Source organism: Salmo salar, chromosome 06 (genome assembly GCF_965601325.2).
Source record: "Salmo salar chromosome 06, fSalSal1, whole genome shotgun sequence".
Lineage (NCBI taxonomy): Eukaryota > Metazoa > Chordata > Actinopteri > Salmoniformes > Salmonidae > Salmo > Salmo salar.
The window spans coordinates 39,281,683-39,305,334 of NC_138296.1; the positions used below are offsets into that span (position 1 = coordinate 39,281,683).

The 23,652-nt window shown below is 43.2% G+C and overlaps 1 protein-coding gene across 6 annotated transcripts in view; it reads right to left on the reverse strand.

Moving 5' to 3' along the window:
• Positions 1–23,652, reverse strand: part of LOC106607176 (histone deacetylase 5) — an 83,583-nt gene that overhangs the window by 42,666 nt on the left and 17,265 nt on the right. For 3 of the 6 annotated variants that reach the window (XR_014392667.1, XM_082976557.1, XM_014203844.3), the window contains exon 1: positions 10,054–11,128. The exons of 2 other annotated variants lie outside the window; for them this stretch is intronic. Coding sequence is in view for 3 of the 4 variants with exons in the window: in XM_082976557.1 (XP_082832683.1) it covers positions 10,054–10,204 (151 nt within the window). In the remaining variant the exon portion in view is untranslated. Of the gene's footprint in view, positions 1–10,053; positions 11,130–23,652 lie in introns of those variants that run through there. One more of the 6 variants, XM_014203846.3, reaches the window with a different exon arrangement.

Genomic DNA, 23,652 nt, shown 5'->3' on the forward strand with positions numbered 1-23,652 from the left:
TAGACCCAAACTGCTACAGACCTATATCTATCCTACCCTGCCTTTAAGGTCCTAAACGATATCATAACCGCCATCGATAAGAGACAATACTGTGCAGCCGTCTTCATCGACCTGGCCAAGGCTTTCGACTCTGTCAATCACCGTATTCTTATCGGCAGACTCAACAGGCTTGGTTTCTCAAATGACTGCCTCGCCTGGCTCATCAACTACTTCTCAGACAGAGTTCAATGTGTCAAATCGGAGGGCCTGTTGTCCGGACCTCTGGCAGTCTATGGGGGTGCCACAGGGTTCAATTCTCGGGCCGACTCTCTCTCTGTATACATCAATGTCGTCACTCTTTGCTGCTGGTGATTCTCTGATCCACCTCTATGCAGACGACACCATTCTGTATACTTCTGGCCCTTCTTTGGACACTGTGTTAACTAACCTCCAGACGAGCTTTAATGCCATACAACTCTCCTTCCGTGGCCTCCAACTGCTCTTAAATGCAAGGAAAAGTAAACGCAAGCTCTTGAACCGATCACTGCCCGCCCATCCAGCATCACTACTCTGGACGGTTCTGACTTAGAATATGTGGACAACTACAAATACCTAGCTGTCTGGTTAGACTAAAGTCTCGGTCCAGACTCACATTAAGCATCTCCAATCCAAAATTAAATCTAGAATCGGCTTCCTATTTCGCAACAAAGCATCCTTCACTCATGCTGCCAAACATACCCTCGTAAAATCGACCATCCTACTGATCCTCGACTTCGGCGATGTCATTTACAAAATAGCCTCCGACATTCAACAAATTTGTTGCAGTCTATCACAGTGCCATCCGTTTTGTCAAAGCCCCATATACTACCCACCACTGCAACCTGTATGCCCTTGTTGGCTGGCCCTCGATTCATATTCGTCACCAAACCCACTGGCTCCAGGTCATCTATAAGTCTTTGCTAGGTAAAGCCCCGCCTTACCTCAACTCACTGGTCATCCCCAAAGCCAATTCCTCCTTTAGCCGCCTTTCCATCCAGTTCTCTTCTGCCAATGACTGGAACAAACACTTTTTTTTGGTTTTTGTTTTTTAAAATCACTGAAGCCATATCTCCCTCACTGTCAGAGCAGCTCACATATCACGGCACCTGTAAATAGCCCATCCAACTACCTCATCCCCATATTGTATCTATCGCCTTTGCACCCCAGTATCTCTACTTGCACATTCATCTATCTGCACATCTATCACTCCAGTGTTTAATTGCTATATTGTAATTATTTCGCCACTATGGCCTATTTATTGCCTTACCTCCCTTGCACACACTGTATATAGTATGATTGACTATGTTTTGTTTATTCCATGTGTAACTATGTTGTGTGTCGAACTGCTTTGCTTTATCTTGGCAAGGTCGCAGTTGTAAATGAGAACTTGTTTTCAACTAGCCTACGTGGTTAAATAAAAAAATGAAAAATAATTTCTGGGTTCGATTACAGGCTCAAAATGGCCAGAAACAAAGAACTTTCTTCTGAAACTCGTCAGTCGATTCTTGTTCTGAGAAATGAGGGCTATTCCATGCGAGAAATTGCCAAGAAAATGAAGATCTTGTACAATGCTGTGTACTACTCCCTTCACAGAACAGAGCAAAATGGCTCTAACCAGAATAGAAAGAGTAGCGGGAGAACCCGGTGCACAACTGAGCAAGAGGACAAGTACATTAGAGTGTCTAGTTTGAGAAACAGATGCCTCACAAGTCCTCAACTGGCAGCTTCATTAAATAGTACCCACAAAACACCAGTCTCAACGTCAACAGTGAAGAGGCGACTCCGGGATGCTGGCCTTCTAGGCAGAGTTGCAAAGAAAAAGCCATATCTGACTGGCCAATGAAAAGATTAAGATGGTCAAAAGAACAGACACTGGACAGAGGAAGATTGGAATAAAGTGGTATGTAAGTTTGAGGTGCTCGGATCACAAAGAAGAACATTCGTGAGACGCAGAAAAAAATAAAAGATGCTGAGGAGTGCTTGACGCCATCTGCCAAGCATGGTGGAGGCAATGTGACGGTCTGGGGGTGCTTTGGTGGTAGTAAAGTGGGAGATTTGTACAGGGTAAAAGGGATCTTGAAGTAAGGCTATCAACGCCATGCCCTGTGGACGGTGCTTAATTGGAGCCAATTTCCTCCTACGACAGGACAATGACCCAAAACACAGCTCCAAACTATGCAAGAACTATTTAGGGAAGAAGCAGTCAGCTGGTTTTCTGTTTATAATGGAGTGGCCAGCACAGTCACTGGGTCTCAACCCTATTGAGCTGTTGTGGGAGCAGCTTGACCGTATGGTACATAAGTGCCCATCAAGCCAATCCAACTTGTGGGAGGTACTTCAGTAAGCATGGGGTGAAATCTTCAGATTACCTCAAATTGACAACTAGAACGCCAAAGGTCTGCAAGGCTGTAATTGCTGCAACTAGAGGATTATTTGACGAAAGCAAAGTTTGAAGGACACTATTATTATTTCAATTTAAAATCCTTATTTATAACCTTGTCAACTTGACTATATTTCATTTTCATTTTACAACTCATTTCATGTGTTTTCATGGAAAACAAAAGGACATTTCTAAGTGACCCCAAATTTATGAGCGGTTGTGTATGATAATCCAACCTCATGATATCAGTGACTTTAAGGCTATTGGGCTCCATAACTGGTGCTGACCATTCTAAATCGGCTAGAGATGAATCTATGCCCTTGCTCCTTCCATATGCCCTGATGTATTGAGAATAATCTGCCATTTACTCTGATGTGAACTGTGGTTATATAAGTAGCAGGCGTACGACTGTCTACCCTATATCTTTTAATGGTTTGCCTTTGTTTCTGTGCCTGGTGTATTTGTTTGCGTGTGTAAGCTGCATATGCAGTAAGCTGTTTTCTCGCTGGAGAAAAAAAAAAAAGTGTCTCATCAGGTGGCGTGTGTGTGTTGGTTTGACTATCACTGTGGACAACAGATGGCTCTGTCTGATTTTAAGCAGGCATTATAGTTTACAGGGAAAGGCTTTGTGTGCGACTGACACACAACCAGTGCAGTAGACTCTTGCTGCATATGGGAATATATATATTTTTTTATTTTTTGGTCGTCATTTTTACCCCCTTTTTCTCCCCAATCTCGTGATCACGATCTTCTCGCTGCAACTCCCCAACGGGCTCGGGAGAGGTGAAGGTCGAGTCATGCGTCCTCCAAAACATGACCCTCCAAACCGTGCTTCTTAATACCTGCTCGCTTAACCCGGAAGCCAGCTTGCGGGTGCCCGGCCCGCTACAAGGAGTCGCTTGAGCGAGAGGAGTCAAGTTAAGCCCCCCCGGCCAAACTGTCCCCTAACCCGGATGATGCTGGGCCCATTGTGCGCCGGCCTATGGGACTCCCGGTCACGGCCGGTTGGGACACAGCCTGGGAACGAACCCCAGGCTGTATTGACGCCGCAACACTGATGCAGTGCATAAGACCGCTGCGCCACTTGGGAGGCCTGGCAATATTGTGTAGTAATCAAACCTTGATTTAGATCATGGAAAAGCAGCACTTACTGCTGCAGATCAGAGTGACTCATTTGAGATTAGATGGATTACAGATTTGCAACTGAATGGGTGACTGAATGAATTTGCAGCAACCAGATACCTGACCCTGTCAAACCTGCCATTCTGTTTCAGACAAAAATCACACTGACATTCTTCAAAGAAAAAAAATAATAAAATCAATGAACTCCTGAGTAGGGTGGCAATTACAGCTAGGTGATAGGTGAGCTAAATAAACTAGATTGATTTGTCACTGGCTTGCTCTCCTGAAAATATTCCTGTAATTATATTACTTACGGAGTAGTCGACATGTTCATGCACACAAACTAGGCTACATGTCCTGTATTTTAAGAATCAGCATCAGAAATGTCATTGCGTGTTAGAAGTACATTTAAGCGATGTTCAGACTTATTCAATGTTTACTGTATTTCAAGCTGATTCAAGTGATTTAACAGTAAACAGCACATTCTTCAGCAGAACATTAACTCTTCAGATGTTTGTCACATGTGTCGAATGCAACAGGTGTAGACCTTACCGTGAAATGCTTGCTTACAAGCCGGTAACCAACAATGCCGTTCAAGAAAGAGTTAAAATATTTACTAAATACATATAAAATCTAAAAGTAACATGAAAATCACATAACAATAACGAGGCTATATACAAGGGGTATCGGTACTCAGTCAATGTGCGTGGGTACAGGTTAGTCGAGATGTAGATGGGGGTAAAGTGACTACGCATAGATAATAAGCGGTGAGTAGCAGCAATGTAAAAACAAAGGGGGGGGGGGGGGGGTCAATGTAAATAGTCCGGGTGGCCATTTTGATTAATTGTTCAGCAGTCTTATGGCTTGGGGGTAGAATTAAGGAGCCTTTTGGACCTAGACTTGGTGCTCCAGAACCACTTTCTGTGCGGTAGCAGAGAGAACAGTCGATGACTTGGGTGACTGGAGTCTTCCTCTGACACCGCCTAGTATAGAGATCCTGGATGGCAGGAAGCTTGGCCTCCAGTGATGTACTGGGCCGTATGCACTACCCTCTGTAGCGCCTTACGGTCAGATGCCGAGCAGTTGAGGATCTGGGGACCTGTGCCAAATCTTTTCAGTCTCCTGAAGGGGAAAAGGTGTTGTCGTGCCCTCTTCACAAATGTCTTGGTGTGTTTGGACCATAATCGTTCATTGGTGATGTGGACATTAAGGAACTTGAAACTCTCGACCCGCTCCACTACAGCCCTGTTAATGTGGGCCTGTTCGGCCCTCCTTTTCCTATAGTCCACGATCAACTCCTTCGTCTTGCTAGACTTAGTGGCTAGACTTGGGAGCAGCATACACTTGGAGATCTGATATAGCTGATATTGGCTTGGAGGTCTATATCATCATTAGGCTATATCATTGTAACACACCATGTGAAATCACTGGCATGCAAACATGAATCTGTTTCTCCCTCCTGGTCATTTCACTTGAACATGATGACATTCAGTGATCAGCCTGTGACTTCATTATGATATCTCCCTCTTCCTGCAGCTGGCTGTCACCACCCTCCACTTTGCCTTGTACATCGGTCAGATGTCTATTCTCATTGGATGAGGTAGAACATTGATTTGTCCCAGTTTCTTTGAATGATGCTGTGGTGATGTCAACAAGGGATTTATGGGGCCAAGAACAAGGTCGCTAGGCCACAACACACTTTCACAGTCATGCCTTCTAACCAATTGGTTTAGTGGCACAAGGTGCTTTGTCACAGTTATGCCTCAGTCACTACCTTGTAATTGTTCACAGCCCTGTTCTCTTTTGGCCCATGTGTCAAAGTGATCACAGTAATCACATGATGCAAATTGTACATAGTTGAAAAATGTTCTCAAAAAGACTGTCAATTAATAAGGCTGAGAAGGCAATAGGCTGGTATTGAAACTTGAGTTCAGTTATTGCCAACTCTGTCATGACTGTTGCAATCCAGCTATACAGATGGAGCCCTTTTTAAAGCCCTGCATGTTCTGAGGCTCTGGGCCGGTTGCTACGTCAAAATGGTTTTGGAGTTTGCAGATGTTTTTCTTAGAGCAGGGTATATTGCTAGCGCAAGGCTACACACTGCAGCCAGCTGCTGGGGGCTGCCCACAACCCTCACTGCAACACGGACCTGTAATTATGAGCAGTCAAGTGCAGACGTATGCGTCGGAACTGTGATCCAACCAGGAATCACTAGGGCCTTTCATGTGGTCCAGATCCTTATTGAGATGGAATGTTTGATAGTCCCGTTTACACCGACAACCCCTTTCTGAAACAACCCATGATCCCACCATTAGCCCTCATTCTTCCACACTATGCAGGCAAGGTACTAGGCTGGTTCCTTGGATATGATGGTTGGTAGTTTGAATAGGAGCTAATTTAGTAGGTCTAATCTTTTTAGAAATCCTTGATTGTGTTTCAATTTGCCATGCTCAAATTAGATGTGCCTTGTGATAGGCCTAATTAAGGGGTTGTCTTAAGAAGGGGTTGTCTTTAAAAAAAGCCTCTTGTCATTTAGTCATACTCCGCTTGATTCGCTGTGGTCCAAAATGGCTTATTTAGTCCATTCAAACCGCATTATGAATCATATGGGGCCTTGGGTAACAGTTTTATGAATTTGGAATGTTCTGTGTACGTTTTCAGTTTCAAGATGGATGCAAGAGTTATGTGAGGGGTAAAAATGAATGGAGGGACTGACTGCAGGAGCAGGCCTGCTGTGTTCTAGCTGTCCTGTATAGTCTACTCCCCACAAGTAGAGGACTTTTGCTACCCACCAACAGTGATGTGTGGGGGAAAATTCACAGTATTATTTGAGTACTAGGTTTATTTTCTTCCTAGAGGCTGCTAAATGAAGACAAATTTAAATATAGCATTGCCCCCCCCCCCCCCCCCCATCACCACCAGGGCTTGTCAACCCGCAGCACTCTCCCCCCTCTTATGTTCCAGTGCTATAATGAGCACCCAGGCATGTCACGCCTGTTTACCAGCCCCGTGCTGTGCTCACACCCATGTCTGGGATGGTGGAGTTGGGTGTGTGTCTATACATGTGTGGTGTGTTCCCAGACAATCATCTCTTACCTTACCTACATTGCTACCTGCCCTGCACTCCACAATCAACGGGATGTGTCACAGGCACTGTCCTGGAACTGTCTTCACCTCAGCTGGCTGTTATGAAGCATTACCTACTGACCAACAGTCTCTGACAACCTTCGCTCTAGATATGCTATGTTGTTGAGCTGACTAGATTATAATTAGATATACACAATAAGCCTTTTTTATTATGTTAACTTACTCCATCTGGCTTGGTCAAATAGAAGTCCTTCTGCTGAATCTTTTCTCTTATCTAAAATAATTTCTGATTTTTAGATTGTGATAGGCCCATAACCGATCAGAAATCCTTATACATCAATAATAGCAATATACAAACATTTTATCCCATGCAAAAAATATTGCAGTGGGAGTTGACTCTTCTTACCTGATATTGTTAGTCGTAGTAATTAGAGCATAGTCCTATTAGGCGGGGGTATATTTAGAGGCAGGATATTATTGTAGAAAAGCAGTCGTGTGAGTGAGCGCACACACGTTCAAAAGTTTGGGGTCACTTAGAAATGTCCTTGTTTTCCATGAAAACATACATGAAATGAGTTGCAAAATTAATAGGAAATATTATCAAGACGTTGACACGGTAATAAATAATGATTTTTAATTGTGTCCGTCAAACTCTGCTTTCGTCAAAGAATCCTCCAGTTGCAGCAATTACAGCCTTGCAGACCTTTGGCATTCTAGTTGTCAATTTGTTGAGGTAATCTGAAGAGATTTCACCCCATGCTTCCTGAAGTACCTCCCACAAGTTGGATTGGCTTGATGGGCACTTATGTTCCATACGGTCAAGCTGCTCCCACAACAGCTCAATAGGGTTGAGATCCGGTGACTATAATGGAGTGGCCAGCACAGAAAGCTAGTCTTCTGACTGCTTCTTCCCTAAATAGTTCTTGCATAGTTCGGAGCTGTGCTTTGGGTCATTGTCCTGTCGTAGGAGGAAATTGGCTCCAATTAAGCGCCGTCCACAGGGTACGGCATGGCGTTGCAAAATGGAGTGATAGCCTTCAAGATCCCTTTTACCCTGTACAAATCTCCCACTTTACTTCCACCAAAGCACCCCCAGACCGTCACATTGCCTCCACCATGCTTGGCAGATGGCGTCAAGCACTCCTCAGCATCTTTTATTTCTTTTCTGCGTCTCACGAATGTTCTTCTTTGTGATCCGAGCACCTCAAACTTACATACCACTTTATTCCAATCTTCCTCTGTCCAGTGTCTGTTCTTTTGACCATCTTAATCTTTTCATTGGCCAGTCAGATATGGCTTTTCTTTGCAACTCTGCCTAGAAGGCCAGCATCCCGGAGTCGCCTCTTCACTGTTGACGTTGAGACTGGTGTTTTGCGGGTACTATTTAATGAAGCGTCCAGTTGAGGACTTGTGAGGCGCCTGTTTAATTAGACACACTAATGTACTTGTCCTCTTGCTCAGTTGTGCACTGGGGCCTCCCACTACTCTTTCTATTGTGGTTAGATCCAGTTTGCGCCGTTCTGTGAAGGGAGTAGTACACAGCATTGTACAAGAGCTTCAGTTTCTTGGCAATTTCTCACATGGAATAGCCCTCATTTCTCAGAACAAGAATAGACTGACGAGTTTCAGAAGAAAGTTCTTTGTTTCTGGCCATTTTGAGCCTATAATCGAACCCACAAATGATGATGCTCCAGATACTCAACTAGTCTAAAGCAGGACAGTTTTATTGCTTCTTTAATCAGAACAGTTTTCAGCTGTGCTAACATAATTGCAAAAGGGTTTTCTAATGATCAATTAGCCTTTTAAAATTATAAACTTGGATTAGCTAACACAACGTGCCATTGGAACACAGGAGTGATTGCTGATAATGGGCCTCTGTACGCCTATTCCATAAAAATAAAAAAAAATCCACCGTTTCCAGCTACAATAGAAATTTACAACATTAACCATGTCTACACTGTATTTCTGATCAATTTCGTGTTATTTTAAATGGACAATTTTCTTAGCTTTTCTTCAAAAACAAGGACATTTCTAAGCGACCCCAAACTTTTGAACGGTAGCGTATGTCTGGAGAAACGGTAACATTTACAAAGCCCATATTAGGCTATCACATGAGGAAACCACTGATATCGTGTGAGGTTGGATCATCATAAAACCTATATGTCTGGACTGAGCAACGGTAACATTGATAAAACAGGTGCAGCCAGGAAGCTTCCGGTGGAGGGTAACCATTGTTGCCGCAGGTCAGGTCCCCGTCACTTTATGATCCTGGTTAAGCCGATCAAAGGACCTGGCATTCCTTCTATTTCCTGTGTTCGTGGTGGTGGAGCTTTTTAATAAACATGTTACGCGTTAAGGCCTTGTCTACTGCTTCTCAGTGGGCAACAAAGACCTCAATTCACAGGATCCAGTTTTTGTAACAGGCTGGTGTTAACAAACCTGAGCAAAAACACCTTCAGTAGCACCTCACACTTCATCAAAGGAAAGTTACTAAAACTTTTCACAGGATTAAAGTACAAGGTGTCAAGACAGAGCAGAAAAACCTTGGTGCATTTTGTAAACTCACTACTTTTTTCCCCCCTTACTAGTGCCGACTTTGCTGATAGCTACTTTGAGGAAATAAATGTACTATATGATGTGGTTGTGGAACACACTGAGCTAAATGACTAAAATGTATCCCCCCCAAATTGCTGACCCACTAAATGTCTAATCCTGAAATACTTTGTAGCTGTAAAGTGCGGAGAACATCTTGAGCATAGTCCTTGACATGATAAACATATGCTCATTGTTGTAATAGGAAACCTTATTTAAAGAAACAGCCTTTTTCTAGCCTATTATCTACCCATCCATCTATGACCTATTTTATAGGAAACCACAAACCAGGTAAAGTCCCCCAAAAGGTCCTGTCCCATATTCTAATAGCTCTTTAAAACGTGACTAAATCACCATTACCAAAATGTCAGCACTATCCGGTCATGTTTTTCACAAATTAACCGTACCAAGGTCAGTGCCAGCGGGACAATTCATGAAGGTTAGAAAATCAAAGGAAATGCGCACATCCACTTATTTGAACAGGTGTCGGGTAAACAAGGGGAACATATGCAAGAGAACCACCCACATGCTGCTCTATAGCCGTTCCGCTCTGTTGATTTAAGCACGGGTGAGCAGTAAATCCATCCCCCGTCCTCTCAGCGCACACTAGGACGTAGTTGTAGAAGACTGAGACCGAGTCCAAAACTTGAGTGGCCGTAGTCGGTTTCTATGCATTCATTTAAAAAAAGTCCTTCCCTCAAAAGCAGCTTTAACAATAACATGGAGTGACAGACAAAAACACACTACACCTCCAGTCACAACACCACAACAGTCCTACAAAAAAAATGACATCCTCTCAGGTGCTCAGACATGCACCCACCCATCCCCTGCCCTCAACCCCCTGTATGACTCACCAGCACTGGGCATGTCAGACACTTGGGACTGGGGCAGCAGCTCCAGAGGTTGCGCCCTGCTGGACACGGCGTCTGAGGAGAAGCAGGACTCGGTCTCATAGATGGTCTGCAACATTGCGCACAGCCCCGGCACTGTGGGCCTTAAAAGCATGCCAATGCAAGGGTGTCCTTCCAATACATATGGGAAAACAAGAAAAACAACACTATCCAGGCAAGTTTCAGCTGCAGAAAATGAGAGAAAACCTTGGACTAGATGAGAAGGTGAACACTGCGAAATCCCTCTTAGATCTTTAAAGAAAACTCCAGAATTCCTCTTCTAGAGATGAAACAACTGATGGAGAGAGACCCTTGAAGTTCCATGGCTCAAACAGAACTGTAGTGTCTCCAGGTGAACAGTGAGAGTTGTTCCCAGCACAGGCTACAGAAGAAACAATACAAGTAGTTTGGCCAGAGGCGAGTAGACCAGCACTGAACCACTCAGAGGAGCAAAGTTAAAATACACACCGCCCTCTTGGAGTTACGTAGCCTTCTCAAAACACCACGCATGAAAAACTGTCAAGCTGGGGAAAAGAAATAGCAGGCAAAAAAAGAGAAAAAAGTCAGTGTGAATCTCATCCAAAAAGCACCAGTCGTCTGTGTCGCAAGCAGAGTAGACGTGGACACAGTCAGCTCAATAGTCTGGCTGTCACTGCGTCGGCGAAGATCTGAGAGCGCCACGGGAGAGATCAGCGAATGGCGAGAGGCGAGTGAGAAGGAGGAGCGAGATAGAGAAGAGGGGGAGAGAGAGTGAGAAGCTGAAAATAGATCACTAGGAGGTTGTGTAGACGGTGCTCGGGAGGTAGACTTTTGTTGACGGCATTGAATGTTAGCCACCTAGTCTCTCCTCCTACTGCAGCGTGTCCTCCTGCTTCCTTGTTCTCTTCACAAAGGCAGCACTGCTGCACTCTGCATCTGCCACAGAGGAGAAAGCAGTCAGAACCACCCATCACCTCAACCAGTGGTAGACGAATTAAAACCTGCAGCGTCTTTCCAAAAAAGGGGTTGTACCTTAGCCTAAATCAATTTCTCCCCCGTTTGTTTGTTCATTTCTCTCCTCCTCCCCCCCCCCCCCCCCCCCCCGTGTTGCAGAGCACAGAAGTAGAAGAGGAGCGCTACTGAGTTTACAAACAGACTGGGCTGCTCAGGGCGGCTGGAAATAGCTGCTGAGTGGCAGGGGAGGGGCGGGGCTAGGGCTATAAATAGAGACAAGAGCTGAGGGTGTTTGAGAAGGCAGAGGGAGGGAGAGAGAGGAGAGGGAAAGGAGGGGGCCTTGTTCATTCAAATAGCACTGAGCCAATCGAGCGCTGTTCCCAGTGCCGAGGGGGGTGGGGGTTTGCTGATGGAAAGGGGGGGGGGGGGGGGTGTACAGTGCCACCATTGGAATCTTGAAGTGCGAGGACAGACAAGCTAAATGGCTCATGCAGGCAGACAAAGTCAGTTAAACACATCCTGTAAATTATCGGAAAAGCTTTGCCATCACCAAATGTTTCTGCACATTAGGGGTAAATCTAAGTAATTATTATCAAGGCTAACTGCATCAGCAGCTCACTCGGGTCACCATTCCACCAACACAAGTGGGTTAGACTCTGAAGCAATCTATCCACAGATGTCAAGTGTAGCACAATTTGTTGCACCAGATATGTTCAAAAGTTATTTCATGAGTTAGCTGCTTCTGGAGGAGTAGCCATTAGGCTTACATTTACATGCTAGGCACTAACCAGCAGGACAAAATGTGCATGAAAATAAAGTTGCAACTTAACATTTTCAAATCGTACCATCAATGTATAGAATCAAAGCAAACATTGTAACCTACATATACACAATACTGCCAAATGATTCAGAATAAAATGCCACAATTGATAAACACTTCTTACATAATATTGTCTGTGACCCCACCAAGGGCAGCAGCTGGGCTAATAAACAACTGTTGATGGCCTGCTGTGTTCAGATTGGAGAGTGAAACAATGGATGACAATGCACCAGGAATCCCAAATCAGCCATTCCTGGCTATGTTAGCCACTTTATTCGCAGATGGTCACAGCACCATTTTAAACTCAAAATGGTTATGTGGGACTTGGCCAGGGACCCATCAAAGAGGGGGCTTTCTCCAGTCCCCATTGGAACACAGCAGATGTGATAGGACTTTCCATCTGTGCCAACTAAAATGCTCCCTATTAAATGTGTAGCCAAACTCTGTGTGTAAATCTCCTTCACTATAGTGATGTATGCATATTAAGAAGCATCCTCCTTCTCCTTAACCAGTAGCTCCGACCACAAGCCTCGTTGAAATGCATTGCAAACGGATTCAAAATGAAAAAGTCAGTCTTACTTAGAAGTTAACTTTCTCTTAAAAGACAGAGAATCCATGGTCTAATTTAAAGAATATTGCTGCTTGGCATATTGACAAGAGCCAAGTGCTTTTTTGAACTTCTGCCACTGGGCTGCCCCATTGGGCAACCAGCTCGGACCAACTGGAGCTCTCTAAGCTGTGAATAGACTGGATGCACCACCTGCCACTCCAAAAGACCATGACTACAATTGGCTAAAAGGCAGTTTGTGAGAATTCTAAGCCCACCTGACAAAAGGAGAGTGGGATCCAGCTAGGCATCTCAGTTTTGGAGAAAAGAGTAGAGCAGCAGTCCGTGCATTGCCAAAAATCTAATCCAACCCCGTCACCTGCCATTACTCTCCACTCACCCCCATTATTGATAGGTGAATGTATCTTTCTGGCTTCCTGACGTACATTGGGCTTATATTAGCTTGAGGCAAATGGAGGAGGGGTGGGGAAAAGCCGCAATGTGGGTTTTTTTCTGTACCTTTTTTGGGCATAGGATGAACTTGCACAGTTAATGTCGAGGACTTTGGCGGCTAACTTTGTTTGACAGAGGCCCTCTGTGTTTGGCGTAAGCTGGGCTTGACCCAATTAAGAGCCAACCAATCCAAATAGAAACCCTCACCTGCAAGAAACCTGGAGGGAGGCAAAACACGCTGAACAAACTGAGGTTTTGTAAATCTTGGGCTGTGGATCAAGCTGGGCTCTAACTGAGGAGATTCATCTCAAGACTGCATTCCTCTGCAGTCTTAAGGCCAGGGCTATTCTACTGGCGGCCCAGATACAGCCCGTTTATTCATTTAGCCCTGTGAGCAATTTTGAACATTAATAAAAAAGACCTGCAAAAAAAATCCCTGCCAAAATACGGACATTCAGTGTCAAAATGACAAGTACTTTGGTGGTTGTCTATAGTGTAGTTTCTAGCGTCTATTTGTTCATATGAATTTGGCTCTAGCATTTGAACAGTTTAAAACTATAATGACCCCATTCCTGAACTCTACGACTCAGGAACACATGTGCCTTCTGTTTCCCGTCTGAGACTCACAAGTACTTATTAGAAGGGAGTGAGAAACAAAAATAAAAACACACCTAATGACAGGGAAATTAATTCAAAGAATACTTCCTTCAGACCAGAATTTGGCATGTGTTTGTGTTATTTATTGAGATGCTTAGTATTCAGATTATTTTAAAATGACAACAATCACTTAAAATAATCTTTTAATTTAACTTCTTCGGGATCGGTATCCCTTCCACGGGACGGTTGAGCTAACATATGCTAATCGCATTAGCCTGAGGTTGTACATAACAAGAACATTTCCCAGGACAAAGACATATCTGATATTGGCAGAAAGCTTAAATTCTTGTTAATCTAACTGCACAGTGCAATTTACAGTAGCTATTACAGTGAAAGAATACCATGCTATTGTCTGAGGAGAGTGCACAGTTTTGAACATATTAATAAACAAATTAGGCATATTTGGGCAGTCTTGACAACATTTTAACAGAAATGCAATGGTTAATTTGATCTGACAAACTACGCACAAACACTGCTGCCATCTAGTGGCCAAAATCTAAATTGCAGCTGGGCTGGAATAATACATTATGGCCTTTCTCTTGCATTTCAAAGATGGTACAAAAAAATATACAAAAGGATGGTTGTTTTTTTCTTTGTATAAGTTTTTACCAGATCTATTGTGTTATATTCTCCTACATTCCTTTCACATTTCCACAGCGTTTCCTTCCAAATGGTACCAAGAAAATGCATATCCTTGCTTCAGGGCCTGAGTTACAGGCAGTTAGAGTTGGGTGTCATTTTGGAGGAAAATTGGAAGGGAAAAAAAAATATATATATATATATTTTTTTTAAACGGGCGGACCCGTATCTTTTAATAGTTAAAATAGTAAGCGAGCGCTGCGCCTTGTTCTTCTCAATTAGAATTTTTTTTGGGTTGCACTTCAACTTACGTTGGTTGAGCGCCGTCCACTTTAATTTGAAGAAAAGTGCTTTATTGGTGTGTGCGTGCGCTGCTTTTTTAATACATTTCTTCCGAAGAATAATAGCATGTGTTAAATGTCTGGCCTGCCTGCAATACCTTTTTTTTTTTTTCCCTTCCCCCCCACACACACACACCACACACACACACACCTGGCCCTCGTAAGAATACAGTTGAATAGCCCTGGGCTAGGCTGTATCAATGACTCAACAGTGCGAAAGACAAAAACGGTCATGTTCTGGAGCTTATTCCACCTGAATCTGGGAAGATTCTAGAGAATTCTCAAGACTGTAAAGGACAACTTTTGTTCTTGAATTCACACACAGAGTTGAGGAAGGAATCCCAAAGCTAAAGACCAGTGAAAACCTGCACGTCAACACCAAAATTAAAGCGAAGCAGCAGAGATAGTCAGACACTGAAATGTAGTCATGCAAGCCGTAACAAAAAAAAAAAAAAAAAAAAAAGAGAAGCTAAAAAATAAAATAAAAAAACACCAGAGACGGACTGCGAGCAATTGCAGGAAAGGCCTCCAATGAGTCAGCTCCATGAAAATCCTTTATGAGATGTTCCCATTCACACTTCCTCAGTGGGCGAGTTTACTGTGAGAGAGGCGCATCATACCTGCCCCACTGAGGACTGGGCCCTGACGTCAGGGCGCGTAAATGCAGAACTGACACCAACAGTGTCAGAGAACTGAGGTTAACGTCAAATGTGATCTATATGACTGAGCAGAACTCCCCTATCAATATAATGGCAATTCTGAAACTAACGGTTAGAGATTATATTTTGCTAACAGATAATTGCAAGAAACAGAGAGGATGAATTTGTAATTTCCCAATTTGGTCAAAAATGCTTCTTTGCCCACATAACCAATAGGGCTGGGAATTGCCAGGGACCATTCGATAAGATATTATCACGATAGCATATGTATTGAGAATTGCAATTTGATGTTCCAAACATATTGCTCACTATATGTCTGCTGCAGAGAGAGAGAGAGAGAGAGAAAATGAAAAAACGAGTTTCAGTCAGGGAAATAAAACATCCTAAAAACATTGGTTCACCATTTTAAAATGATGAGATCAAGCTATAGGATGAAAATACAGGAGTTTTGGTGCAGGTACAGATGACTAGCGCTAGCTAACTCTACCTACAGTAGAAAAAAAAATACTTTTGTCAAATATCAATGTCGTCCAAAAAGATTGATTTGTAACTATTGATCCCCCCCCCCCCCCCCCCCCATTACTAATACACCACATAAGACGTTGCTAGTCAATTGACCCCTCCCTATACCAACTCGGTTCTGTTAATCCCTGTATTTAGCCATGTTATTTGTACTTGTTCTTTTTATTCAAGTCACCATTTCCATTTTATACACATTTGTCTTCAACTCCGCATTGTTGGAAAAGGACCGTAAGTAAGCAGTTCACTGTTAGTCTACACCCACTGTCTACGAAGCATGTGACCAATTAAATTGTATTTTATAACTATACAAACCCCACCCCCCCAAAAAAAATGAAAGCAAAAACAATGAATTTATTAAAAATAAAACCTTATTTACATACATAGTCAGATCTTTTGCTATGAGACAAATTAAGTTCAGGTGCATCCTGTTTCCATTGTTCATCCTTGAGATGTTTCTACAACTTGATTGGAGTCCACCTGTGGCAAATGAAATTGATTGGACATGTGGAAAGGCACACACACTTCTATATAAAAAAGGTCCCAAAATCCAAGCCATGAGGTCGAAGGAATTGTCCGTAGAGCACCGAGACAAGATTGTGTCGATTCACAGACCTGGGGAAGGGAACTCAAAATTCTGCAGCATTGAAGATCCCCAAAAACATAGTGGCATCCATCATTCTTAAATGGAAGAAGTTCGGAACCACCAAGACTCGTCCTAGAGCTGGCCGCTCAGCCAAACTGAGCTATCGGTGGGAGGGAGGTGACCAAGAACCCAATGGTCACTCTGACAGAGCTCCAGAGTTCCTCTGTGGAGATGGGAGAACCTTCCAGAAGGACAACCATCTCTGCAGCACTCCACCAATCAGGCCTTTATGGTAGAGCGGCCAGACGGAAGCCACGCCTCAGTAAAAAGGCACATGACAGCCCGTTTGGAGTCTGACAAAAGGCACCTAAAGACTCTCAGACCATGAAAAACGAGGTACTCTGGTCTGATGAAACCAAGATTAAACTCTTGGCCTGAATGTCAAGCGTCATGTCTGGAGGAAACCTGGCACCATCCCTGGGGTGAATCATGGTGGTGGCAGCATAATGCTGTGGGGATGTTTTTCAGTGGCAGGGACTGGAAGAACAGTCAGGATCAAGGGAAAGATGAACGGAGCAAAGTAGAGAGAGATCCTTGATTAAAACCTGCAGAGAGCTCAGGACCTCAGACTGGGGCAAAGGATCACCTTCCAAAAGGACAATGACCCTATATATTTTACCTCTTGGGGATGTCATTCGAAAACATAATGTTAACTTCCACTGCTATGTGGATGACACACAGCTGTACATTTCAATGAAACATGGTGAAGCCCCAAAATTGCCATCGCTAGAAGCCTGTGTTTCAGACATAAGGAAGTGGATGGCTGCAAACTTTCTACTTTTAAACTCAAAAAGAGATGCTTGTTCTAGGTCCCAAGAAACAAAGAGATCTTCTGTTGAATCTGACAATTAATCTTGATGGTTGTACAGTCGTCAAATAAAAAAACTGAAGGACCTCGGTGTTACTCTGGACCCTGATCTCCCTTTTGACGAACATATCAAGACTGTTTCAAGGACAGCTTTTTCCCCATCTACGTAACATTGCAAAAAAAATCAGAAACTTTCTGTCCAAAAATGCAGAAAAATGTATCCATGCTTTTGTTACTTCTAGGTTAAACTACTGCAATGCTCTACTTTCCGGCTAAAGCTCAAAATAAACTTTAGTTAGTGCTAAATACGGCTGCTAGAATCCTGACTAGAACCAAAAACGTATTACTCCAGTGCTAGCCTCCCTACACTGGCTTCCTGTTAAGGCAAGAGCTGATTTCAAGGTTTTACTGCTAACCTACAAAGCATTACATGGGCTTGCTCCTACCCATTTTTCCAATTTGGTCCTGCCGTACATACCTACACGTACGCTACGGTCACAAAACGCAGGCTCCTAATTGTCCCTAGAATTTCTAAGCAAACAGCTGGAGGCAGGGCTTTCTCCTATGGAGCTCCATTTTTATGGAATGGTCTGCCTACCCATGTGAGAGACGCAGACTTGTTCTCAACCTTTAAGTCGTTACTGAAGACTGATCTCTTCAGTAGGTCATATGATTGAGTGTAGTCTGGCCCAGGAGTGTGAAGGTTAACAGAAAGGCTCTGGAGCAACGAACCGCCCTTGCGGTCTCTGCCTGGCCGGTTCCCCTCTCTCCACTGGGATTCTCTGCCTCTAACCCTATTACAGGGGCTGAGTCACTGGTTTACTGGTGCTCTTCCATGTCGTCCCTAGGAGGGGTGCGTCACTTGAGTGGGTTGAGTCACTGACGTGGTCTTCCTGTCTGGGTTGGCGCCCCCCCCTTGGGTTGTGCCGTGGCGGAGATCTTTGTGGGCTATACTGGGCCTTGTCTCAGGATGGTAAGTTGGTGGTTGAAGATATTCCTCTAGTGGTGTGGGGGCTGTGCATTGGCAAAGTGGGTGGGGTTATATCCTTCCTTTTTGGCCCTGTTCGGGGGTATCATCGGATGGGGCCACAGTATCTCCTGAACCCTCCTGTCTCAGCCTCCAGTATTTATGCTGCAGTAGTTTGTGTCGGGTGGGCTAGGGTCAGTCTTATATCTGGAGTATTTCTCCTGTCTTATCCGGTGTCCTGTGTGAATTTAAGTATGCTCTCTCTAATTCTCTCTCGGAGGAGGAGGACCTGAGCCCAAGGACCATGCCTCAAGGACTACCTGGCATGATGACTCCTTGCTGTCCCCAGTCCACCTGGCTGTGCTGCTGCTCCAGTTTCAACTGTTCTGCCTGTGGCTATGGAACCCTGACCTGGTCACCGGACATGCTACCTGTCCCAGACCTGCTTTTTTCAACTCTCGAGACAGCAGGAGCGGTAGAGATACTCTGAATAATGGGCTATAAAAAGCCAACTGACATTTCCTCTTGAGGTGCTGACCTGTTGCACCCTTGACAACAACTGTGATTATTATTATTATAATTTTTTAGACCCTGCTGGTCATCTATGAACATCTTGGTCATGTTCTGTTATAATCTCCACCCGGCACAGCCAGAAGAGGACTGGCCACTGCCCATAGCCTGGTTCCTCTAGGTTTCTTCCTAGGTTCCTGCCTTTCTAGGGAGTTTTTCCTAGCCACTGTGCTTCTACACCTGCATTGCTTGCTGTTTGGGGTTTTAGGCTGGGTTTCTGTACAGCACTTTGAGATATCTGCTGATGTAAGAAGGGCTATATAAATAAATGATTAAACAAACAGCCATGACAACGCAGGAGTGGCTTCGGGACAAGTCTCTGAATGTCCTTGAGTAGCCCAGCCAGAGCCCAGACTTGAACATCTCTGGAGAAACCTGAAAATAGCTGTGCAGCAACGCTCCCCATCCAACCTGAAAGAGCTTGAGAGGATCTGCAGAGAATAGGATAAACTCCCCAAATACAGGTGCGCCAAGCTTGTAGCGTCAAACCCAAGAAGACTCAAGGTTGTAATCGTTGCTAAAGGTGCTTCAACAAAGTACTGAGTAAAGGGTCTGAACACTTATATAAATATAAAAAATATATAAACCTTTATTTGCTTTGTCATTATGAGGTATTGTGTGTAGATTGTTTTTTTGAATCCCCCTAAAATTGTAGAATAAGGCTGTAACGTAACAAAATGTGGAAAAAGCCAAAGGGTCTGAATAATTTCCGAATGCACTGTAGATAAGATCTATAATTTAACTAATTTTGAATGACAAAAGCAGAATGAGGTTGCAAACCTCCCCCTTTTTCCTCCAAACATAACGATGGTCATTATGGCCAAACAGTTCTTTTTCACACATAGAAGCTATACACACACACTAGAGGTCGGCCGATTAATTACGGCCGATTTCAAGTTTTATTTATTTTACACCTTTATTTACCTTGGCAAGTCAGATTAAGAACACATTCTTATTTTCAATGACGGCCTAGGAACGGGGGTTAACTGCCTTGTTCGGGGGGGGGGGGGGTGGGGGGGGATTTGTTTTTGCAACCTTCCGGGTACTAGTCCAACGCTCTAACCACCTGCCTTACATTGCACTCCACGAGGAGCCTGCATAGCAGGCTCACTACCTGTTACGCGAGGGCAGCAAGAAGCCAAGGTATGTTGCTAGCTAGCATTAAACTTAACATAAATCACTAGTTTACTACACATGGTTGATGATATTACTAGTTTATCTAACGTGTCCTGCGTTGCATATAATCGATGCGGTGCCTGTTCATTTATCATTGAATCACAGCCTACTTCGACAAACGAGTGTTGATTTAACAAGCGCATTTGCGGAAAAAAAAGCACTGTCGTTGCACAAATGTACCTAACCATAAACATCAATGCCTTTCTTTAAAATCAATACACAAGTATATATTTTTAAACCTGCATATTTAGTTAATATTGCCTGCTAACATGAAATTGTGTCACATCTCTAGCGTTCATTGCACGCAGAGTAAGGGTATATACAACAGTTAGGGCCGCCTGGCTCGTCTCCAACTAATTTGCCAGAATTTTATGTAATTATGACATAACATTGAAGGTTGTGCAATGTAACAGGAATATTTAGACTTAGGTATGTCACCCGTTAGATAAAATACAGAACAATTCCATATTTCACTGAAAGAAAAAAAACATTTTGTTTTGGAGATGATATTTTCCGGATTCGACTAAGGCTCGTATCTGTGTGTTACTATATTATAATTAAGTCTATGATTTGATAGAGCAGTCTGACTGAGCGGTGGTAGGCAGCAGTAGGCTCATAAGCATTCATTCAAACAGCACTTTCGTGCGTTTTGCCAGCAGCTCGTCGCTGTGCTTCAAGCTATTTATGACTTCAAGCCGGGTGGGTATAATTTGTGGAACGTTCCAACAGGAATCTATTCCAAAAACTTCGTAAATAACAAGGTTGCCAAAAAAGAAGGCATAAAGTCGTAGCGGCAGAATAAGATACCGGGTAGGGAGTGGTCTATTTCATTGCGTTTTTCACTCATCACGTTTATTCTGAAAAATGTCTGTCCTCTCTCTGGTTGCTTATGGACAAACATTAAGAATAAGCTACGTGGTGAGTTGATGCCTATTCGGCAGCTAGTTAGCTAGGTTTGGATGCGTTGTTGGTTGGCAACCTTTTACTTAAAGTTTTTTTTGGAACAGATTCCTGTTGTAACGTTCCACAAATTATACCCACCCCTTCAAGCCTATCAACTCCCAAGATTAGGCTGGTGTAACCGATGTGAAATGGCTAGCTAGTTAGCGGGTGCGCACTAATAGCGTTTCAAACGTCACTCGCTCTGAGACTTGGAGTAGTTGTTCCCCTTGCTCGGCCTGGGTAACGCTGCTTCAAGGATGGCTGTTGTCGACGTGTTCCTGGTTCGAGCCCAGGTAGGAGCGAGGAGAGGGACGGAAGCTATACTGTTACACTGGCAATACTAAAGATCCTATAAGAACATCCAAGTCAAAGGTATATGAAATACAAATCGTATAGAGAGAAATAGTCCTATAATTCCTATAATAACTTCAACCTAAAACTTCTTACCTGGGAATATTGAAGACTCATGTTAAGGAACCACCAGCTTTCATATGTTCCCATGTTCTGAGCAAGGCACTTAAACGTTAGCTTTGTTACATGGCACATATTGCACTTTTACTTTCTTCTCCAACACTGTTTTGCATTATTTAAACCAAATTGAACCCGTTTCATTATTTATTTGAGCCTAAATTGATTTCATTGATGTATTATGTTAAAATAACTGTTCATTCAGTATTGTTGTAATTCTCATTATTACAAATAAAAAGAAATACAATTTTTTTTAAATAAATATCGGCTTTTTTGGTCCTCCAATAAATTGGTATCGGCGTTGAAAAATCATAATCGGTCGACCTAACACACACACACACACACACACACACACACACACACACACACACGAGGATTCAATTTCCTCAAATAGAACGCAGTGATGACTCATTCTCTGCAATGTTCTGCTGATACAGATAACACTGTATACCAAATATAGCCATAGAAATGTGGAGGAATTATTCTGTTCAGGTCAACCCAGGGTATTACACCTTGACCAAACCAGCTCCACGCATGTTGATTTTGTCTATCCCGATCAGACGCGTTCATGACACGCAGGTTAACAAATAATATTACATTTGGGGACCGAGCACAACACACATGAAACACGGGAGATAAACATTGGGTTGTTATTTTACCAGAAATGCATATGGTCATTTATATATTTTTTTGCTGGATATCTTTGTACAATTCTGACCCATTTTGAACTCTTACAAAAATTGTGTGTTCTCTACTCAATTTATTCTGCAACGCTCGCAACACGGCCGGTTCAGTCAGCATGTAACGCATGCCATCCTTGTAACATTGGATCAAACATGTTAATACTGTAAATGACGTGTTTTCAAATATGGAAATGTGAAGTGCACATTTGGACTCACAGGTGTTTGGTTTGCTTGTATGACATCAAAGAGGCATTATAACACTCAATGTCTCATCTTTCAGAACACATCAACTCCTCTCGATTTACGCGTTTCCCCTCACCCAGACAATTTCAAAATGTAGCCCAATTAGCGTGCGGGATGAGGGAAACTTGTCACGCACTGCGCTCAAGTTTAGAATAGCTGTCAGTCAAAACCGATACGGTGCTGTGAAGCGTAGAATCTGAGCTCTCACGTCATGTATAGCATGTTACTCTACAGCCACTGCGTTCCAATCCACTTATCAATGACAAATTGCCATTTTCAACCCGTATACAGTATGACAGGGATTGTGCAAGTGGAAAGGTCTACTGATCATAACAAATGGTAATGTGAGAATGCCTTGATAGGCTAGCCTATAAAAAAAAGAATGTGAGAAAGAAGGACAACGAATGAAAGGAAATAGAGAATGTCTGTAAGCGGCTGGTTGAGCTTGTGTTGATTGATGCAAATCAATATGTTCCTGCAGTCAAGATAGGAACTTGCCCCTCATATTGGAACGGAGTCAAAACCTTTCTGGAAACAAGCACGGTCCAAAGGAACATAATTTTTTTTTTTAAAAAGGCCCTTAGTTTTAACTCATTATACAGCGAAAATGAGATTGTAAATATGGCTGTGATTGTGCCTTTGCCCAGTGACAGAGGGCTCATCCATTGGAGATTGGTTGGTCATATAATATGTACAAACCACTACAGCTGGGCGATATGGGCAAAAATCCATATTGCGACAAATTACCTGAATAATGATAAACAGAATGCTAAGTTTAGCTAATGTTGTGTACCCACTTTTTATCCTTTAAAACTACTACTACTTGTTTGATGGTTGTAGCCATCAATTGTCCCATTAACAGCTAGGATATGCATATAAATTGGTAGATTTGGATTGAAAACACTAAAGTTTCCAAAACTGTTAAAACAATGTCTGAGGAAAATCCATCCAGGAAGTGGGATTTTTTTGATGTGGGTATTTTCAATTGAATGCCTATAGAGTATGTATTGGGTTAGGACCCAGATTGCAGTTCCTATGGCTTCCACTAGATGTCAGTCGTTGGACATTGTTTCAGGCTTGTTTTCTGAAAAATGAAGAAGAGTGAGACCTTTCTCTCAGTGGACTGAGGAAGAATGCAGAGCTGGTTTGCGCGCGTGACTGATTGCGCGCCCTTCGTTGTTTTTCCTTTCTATTGAATACGCTATTGTCCGGTTGAAATATATATTATTTCTGTATTTTGAATTTGGCACTCTGCAATTTCACCGGATGTTGTCGAGGTGGGTCGCTAGCGGAACGCCTGCGCCAGAAAGGTAAAAAAAATAATTGTTACTGAGATTTTTCACTGGCCTACACACACACACACACAATACCCCATAATGTCAAAGTGGAGGTGTTTTTCAATTTCTTTTTGAAAAATGTCTTAAGTATTCAACCCCTTTCTTATGGAAAGCCTAAGTTCAGGAGTAAAAATGTGCTTAACAAGTCACATAATAAGTTGCATGGACTCGCTCTGTGTGCAGTAAGTGTTTAAAGCTGCAATATGTAACTTCTT